At 34.1% G+C, this 7,309-nt stretch overlaps 1 protein-coding gene across 1 annotated transcript in view; it reads left to right on the forward strand.

The window, feature by feature from the left end:
* ADAM28 (ADAM metallopeptidase domain 28) overlaps positions 1-5,338 on the forward strand; it is a 58,122-nt gene extending 52,784 nt beyond the window's left edge. Inside the window, 6 exon segments of the mRNA XM_023530774.1 lie at positions 784-892; positions 1,817-1,895; positions 2,548-2,613; positions 3,110-3,175; positions 4,058-4,120; positions 4,677-5,338. Of these exon segments, the coding sequence (XP_023386542.1) occupies positions 784-892; positions 1,817-1,895; positions 2,548-2,613; positions 3,110-3,175; positions 4,058-4,120; positions 4,677-4,697 (404 nt within the window). The 3' untranslated portion in view covers positions 4,698-5,338.
* The last annotated feature ends 1,971 nt before the right edge of the window (positions 5,339-7,309 follow it).

A 7,309-nucleotide genomic window follows, 5' to 3' on the forward strand; every position in this document is an offset into this window, starting at 1 on the left:
TCTACCTCTGTCTGCATGTATGTGTGTTTGCATTTGTGAACTTTTGTTGCATTTATACAAAAAATAATCTTATTATTGATTTGCTGATCTCTGTAATAATAGAGTGGAGCTCTTTGAATTGTTCTTCAAATTTGTGCCTCCTGGTTCCTGCAGTTTCTGATTATTTTAAGAAAATTGAATGTTTGAGCTAGCAAAAGGTTGAAGTTACATTCATTACTTAGGTTAGTAGATAAAAGAAAAAACACTATATAGACCCAGGAAATTCATTCAAACCATTCTCCAATTCACAGGACCACATATTTTTTTTCTGCCCATATTAACTGCAATACAGAGCAATCATCAGAACACTCAGTTATGTCTCTTACTCATGTCTCAGTTCCTTGGAATATGATTTCAAACTTCAGTTTCTTTTTCCTTGTTTTATTTCAAGGCTGAATCTTAAAAATGTTTCACTACTCTTCTGCCATCCGCCTTACTTTATATTCTCTCTAATCTACCAGTCATTCATTTTCAATTATTATAAACATTATTCCTTCTCAGAATTCTCAGTAATATTTGCTTGAGATTTCTATACAGTTCCTCTTTATTTCCTCTATCTAAATAATATTACAATATTCATGAACAAAATGCATTTTTACTGGCTATTAGGGATTTTCTAGGGAATGCATGTTCTCTAGGGAAAGGACAGATGGAATTTGTAACAAATAAAGTAATAAGGACTAGAGTGGTGTATATTTGTGAATTTCTCATATTCTCACTAGGCCTGGGCTCTCTTTGTTGCAGACTTCTCCATTGTGGTTGGGGTGCTGTTCCCTGTGGCAATCATATTTGTGGTGGTTGCTATAGTAATCAAGCACCAAAGCATCAGAGGGAAACAGAAGAAAGTCCAGAGGTAGGTTTTTATTTTGCTTTGGGGGCTTGTTGGCTTTTAATTTACTTTAAATTCAAGCACATGACCCAAATTTTCAAATTTAATTTTGGTTTACATCAAATAGTAATAAGTACAGATACATTTTTCTTGGACCAGAGACTGTATATCCCTTTTACTAGGAAATCCTTCACAGCAAGACATGTCTTTTGCTTCTGTTGATTACTGTATTTATAATTAATAATAAGATTAATAACTCATTATTAAAGATTTTGCATCGATTATGAGAATACAATATCTAACATTTATTGATCACTATCTTTATGGCGAGCACTATGATAAGTCTTTTTATATATATTATCTTATTTAATCTTCATGAGAACTTCATGAGATTATAAGTATTATTTCTATCTCATAGATAAAAAGATGTTATACATCAATTTTATAACAAACACACAAGGTCAGGCACTTCACATTTTACTGATGTGGAAACAAATTCGGACATGTTAATAAACATGTTCAAAGTCATACAGAGTAAGTGGTGGAGCCTTGATTTTCACCTAGATGGGTCAGTCTTTCAAACATGGTCTTGACACAGTATCATTCTTGCATGTTTTAAAGACTGACTTATTCACCCATGATGGGCAATTAATAAATATTAAATGAATAAAATAAATAATTAATCAAATGACCGAATTTAGATAAAAGTTGGATTAGACACCATCATTATTATAGGGCTCTGTAAGAGAATCAAAAAGAAAATCAATGGTGGTGATTATGAATTACAGGATATGGAAACCTGCAGAATGTTCTGTGGAACATATGAAAACCCAATCAATAGCCAAGGACGACACAGTGGGCGAAAGAAATAGGCAAACTTCTCTTGAGTTTCCTGCTCATGGTGGAGGAACTACTAAGTCAATTTGTATGCTACACTTTCACCAACAGGTCACTATCTACCACTGGCATCAGACCTCATCGACAGAAGAAGAAACCACAGACGGTGAAGGCTGTTCAACCCCAAGAGGTGAATCATAGTTTGTGCTGTGCTTGCTATGAACCCCAGTTTGTGATTCTCTCCCTCTCTTCTCCTGACCACCTATCTATCACTTCTACTCAGCAGTGTTTAATAAATTCACCTCACTAGTGAATATGTAGCAAGGATTGTGGGCTCCACAACTACAAATTCAGGAAGAAAGTTCTCCTTTGCCTTTTATCGAATGCAGAAGAGGCTCCCTAAAATGCAGAGGCTGCTTTGCTAGGGTTTACAAATTGCAAAGGGAATAAAGAAAAAAGGCAGATGTCAGATCTCTCTCTCTGGTGAGTCCTTCTTCCTTTTGGAAATGTCCCAGTGAAGATAGCAGTATGTATATATGTATGATAATATATGTAATATGTATAACCCCTCATGCTATGGTTGTGTTTTGCAAGGTTAGAAATTTTAGCAGAAGTTGATTAATGACAATGACATTGGTAAGAATGTGTTTGATGGAAATTTACCATTCTCTAATCTGGCCACAGCAAAAATGCAAGCAGCTAGCCCAAGAGATTTCCCATCTGGTCTATTATTGTCATCTTAGTTCTCATCTCCCCTATCTTGAAGGGTCTACCTGTTTGAAAACTGAACTTAGAAAATGGATAATTTCATTTTAAAATTAGGTTTGCTTTGTTCTTTTTAGATCAGTCAGATGAAGCTTCACGCACCTGGTCTGCCAGTAGAGGGCAGTGAGCCTCCAGCTTCTTTTGTAAGTTAGCAACTTCTCTTAAGTATCACTTCTAATCTAACTTCATGGAAATGCTCATAAAAGACAACCCACAGTGCCCAATTATTTCTTCGGAAGAATGTTACAATCTGTGTGAATATTAATAAAAATATAGGTTCTTCTGCAAAACTTTTTAAAAACACAAAATGTGAGAACGTGTGTCTCCCCCTTATATTCCTACAGTTATCCCCTAAACCAGAATTACCAGGTCGATAAAGCTGATACCTCATTACAAGAAAAGTGCCAGTCTGCTTCACAGAGTGCCATCTTCATCATGTGTCTATTGGCACTGGACTTATGTCTGAATTGTCTGTGTATACCTAAATAAAAGTAACTGAACTTATGGGCTTAGACTCTTCTCATGGGTACAGTCCTAAATTCTCTATATCAGAAAATGATTTAAGCCTTTCTGTTAAGCACATGTGTTTTCAAGACCCCATCTTTGAATTATTATTATTATTATTTTTACCTATTATAGCTAATTACAAAGCCAGATTTTCCACCACCACCAATTCCTACATCTCTATCATCTTCCTCTTTCCTTGTAAGTATCAGATGGTCACTGGTGATTTTTTAAATGTCTCTTATGCCCAAGGCAAATATTGTCTCTAAATCTATGGGTTTGTTATCAAGATTTGTGCTCTCTAGGACAACCTGAGATGTCATAGCACATAGATATATTTGGGAAAGTAAAGCCTACTTAATATCTATAATTTATTATGGGTATTTATTATTATTAAAAGTAGTCCTGTTATATAATTATTAAGAAATGAAATGTAGTTCTACTATAGAGGGCAAACTATCTCCTTCAAAGGATAGTTTCTAGATGGTGACTGGAGGATATAAAATTTTATTATAAGTTATATTTTACTTTCTTATTTGTTGTAGATAGAATAAGGCCTGTATTAGTCACAGTTTTCTATAGAGGGTAGGACATGAAGAATAGACAACATATAGGCAAACCTGAGATAAAAATCAGGCACATATGAAGTAAAAGGTAGAATGCGTTCACTCAAGTAGTTACTGAGTATATTTTCTCATACTTGGTACTCTGTTGTGGGTAAATGAAAGAACTAAAATTTAAGGGTTGTTTTTTTTTTCAAGAATATTTACAATTTTAGTGGGAAAACCAGTCATATACATATGAAGCACTTAATTCCTCATAAATTATTTGTGTGTCAAAGCCGGTAATACCAATGAGAAGAATATGGTGAAGGGTAATGAATGAATGGGATTGGAGTGGTTAAAGCAGGAGAAAGATCCATTGACTAAGTAGTTGAAATTTAAATTGGACCCTGAAATTTGTGTGTTATTTAAATGAGTGACAAAGAGGTAAAGAATGATTTAAATAAGCAAATCAGTATAGCTAAGATGGGAAATACGTAGCATTTCTAATGACTTACCATTATTTTTGTCCTTAATATAGCATAAAGACTCAAAAGTATTTCTTTCTACTGCTTTTAAGGATAAGCCAATGTCTACACCTAAGGTAAGAGATCCATGAGATGCATAGCCAAACTATTATAATCTTGTAGACAACCTTGTGTCAAGGAGAGAAGTTCTATGTTTTCCTAGGAGATGTTCACTAATAGCACTGGTGCGGTTTTGTAGAATGGATACTAACATGTCTTCCTTCTGAGTTGGCCAATAACCAAAGGGAACAAGATGGAAGGATCTTAGCAAAAAAAGTGATGATAATTGAAACATTCTCAATTTTCTCAGAAATACTCACCAAGGATATGAAATGGAAGAAGATACATACAAAACAATTACTAAGTATCTCATAACTCTTCTCTTGATTCCCCATCCTCTTCATATTATGCTAATTAGCCAGATGGATATTTAGATCACGGTGTAGTGTTTTGCTCACCTTCTTTCCCTGCACATCCATGTTTTCACTCCTTCACTGTGATGTATCAAATAATCTATAAACTAGGAACTGTGACTATAGAGAATTGATTTTAATTTCTCAATATTTCAAAGTTATGAGATACATAAATTTTTAGGAAACGTTGATGATCATTCAAGAGTTTTGTCTTTTTTAGGACTCCAATCCAAATGTCTGAAGCAACAGCTAAGCAAGGATTGGTGGGTAAATGATCAACTTGGAAGACTGGACGATCTGGATGGAAGAAAAATATACAAACTTTCTCACTGCTATTGGTCTTGATACCCAAAGAGGTCAACATTTCTTGATTCGTGTTACATTTTGAAAGATAAACAAAAATTTTCAAGAGATACGTATTCTTGAGAATCTTTGTCTGAATTTAAATTTCTATTCTCCCTACTCAGGAGAAGGAAGATGACTCTAAAGATACAGCTATGAAGCTGAAATCTCGAATTAAGTGACTTTTTTAGACACTCCCCCCCCCCTTTTTTTTTTTACTGTAATGTTGACTAATAGTTGTTCAAATATTTTGAATGCCTTGATTTTCTCATTTGGTAGGAATTAATTTACTCTCTAATCAAAATAAAATAAAACAATAAAACAAAACAAAAACAAGAAATCACAGGAAAGTGGGACAGATGAGAGGAAATTATACATTCATCATTAGAAAACTAACAACAACTTGCTTGTTTTAACTATTAGCCTGTCAAAATAGAGCCCTCAGTAAGAATATTATACAAACATTTTTGACTTATATAATATCTCTTTCCTACACTATCTTCTTTAATCCTTATTAGCTGTGCTATTTGAGGTTTACTACAATGGAATAAAATTTATTATTAATTAAAATTTTTTTGTTAGAAATTTGTGAAATTCAGTTACTGGCAAGGCTAAAGTGAATTTCATTTTCTAAGTAGAGAATGTTTTAGTTAAATTTTTTAAAAATCAGAGATTGTAAACTGGTGACCTGCAGAACAAGTCTGGACTGCAGGTTTATTTTATTAGACATGAATGATTTTGGCCATAAAGTATTGTAACATGTTTTGAATTTTTTGCCAATATTTTAAAATTGGGACATTTTGCATAAACATCTAGATTTCCAGCTTTTTAAAAGTAATCAAACTGGATTACTGGAATCACATTGCTCATAGCAACCATCAGCTTGGTTGGCTGGTGGTAAAACAAACATCGTTGGTCGTCCACCAAATAACCCTCTTCTTCTCTGCTTTCAACCCCTCTATTTGTTCCATTGTCCATACTTCAAAATGGAGACTCCTAATACCTCCTCAAGGGTAAATTTCCATAACTCTATATCAACATAATAATCTCGTGTCCCTTACCAGTTGTTGATTTGGAGGTGAGTATATGCTCCTCTGCCCTTTTTGTCAATGAGACAAGAGAAGAGATATGCTGGGGAATTTTTAGGAAAGATATCCTCATCCCTTCTTCTGGATGTTGGCATCTGGATAGTCTATCTCTAATTGTTGCAATTATGAGGTCAAGGCTGATATTCTGAGTAAGGTAGAGCAGAAAAATGAAAAGGAAAAAAACCCCTGTTTTTAATGATGTCATTGAACTGGTAGATTAGTAAATGTTAGAGTCACCCCACACTTTGTTGGGACCTCCTGTTATATAATCAATAAAATTTCTAATTGTTTAAGACATTTCAAGTTGTATTTTTCTCTTACTACTTGTAACAGAAGTCATCCCAATTCATAAATAGCTACTTCCATTATTAGAACATATACTTTTCAATTCATCATCACTGCTATATATATATTTTTTTGTACTTGATTTGTTTTACATTTGCAACAAGGACCTGGCCCTGCAGGCCATTTTTTTAACATGAAGGATTTGCCCACAAGAAGTTCATTGGGGCCTTGCAGTGTGAATTTCTACATAGGCTCATTTGGCCTCTAAAGTGAAACTCAATCCCCAGCAAACCCAGTATCCACCCATCAAATCATTCTCACGGTGCTATCTTTTCTTTCCATGTGGGAATTTACTCAAGAATACATTTAAAATATAACGTTATCTTCAGTGTGAGGTTTCAGAAGACCCTGACAGACCTAGCAATAAATCCCTATTTTCAGTAAGGCCATGATCTTACTTGTGATCAAACTATAGATCTTTGCTGTCTTTTTTGTTTGTTTGTTTGTTTTGTCTTTTTAATATTGATGGAATGGAAATCTTGAACCTGTAAATCTTCGATTAGCCATTTGCATAACCCGAGCTAAAAGTAAAACCTATGCTCTCGAGAAGTGGCATCTGAACATTCCTGTGGATTCTGAAATAATGACAGTAGATTCTTGAGGCATAGGCACTATAGGTCCCTTATGGAGACAGATGATTGAAGGACAATGACAAGAAAACCATTCTTTTATCCTCACTTTGAACCAAAGCCCTACGTTTCCTATTGGGCTGAACTATAGAACAATTTAGACACTTTAAAGCAAAGACTTTGATTACACAGTCCTGTTTCCAAACTAAATTTGCAGCTAACTTTAAGGGAATTCCACTGATATTAAATTTAACCACCTCAGTTATGCCACCAAGCCTATTTTTATAATTAGTTATTTTTGCCTTCTCTACTATTTTTTTTAATAGATAAAATTGTGGTCTTTTCCATGTACTCTATAGTGAACCATGGGGTTTCTCTAAATATTCTTTAGCACTTCACCCAGTTACTGCTTTTTTATGAGTTTTGGGAATGCTTCTAATTTCCTATGAAATAATGAAGTATACATGAAAAAGAAAGCAAATTTTAGTTGCAATCAGAAGTTATGGAAA

The sequence above is a fragment of the Pteropus vampyrus genome, unplaced genomic scaffold (assembly GCF_000151845.1).
Source record: "Pteropus vampyrus isolate Shadow unplaced genomic scaffold, Pvam_2.0 Scaffold53, whole genome shotgun sequence".
Classification (NCBI taxonomy): Eukaryota; Metazoa; Chordata; class Mammalia; order Chiroptera; family Pteropodidae; genus Pteropus; species Pteropus vampyrus.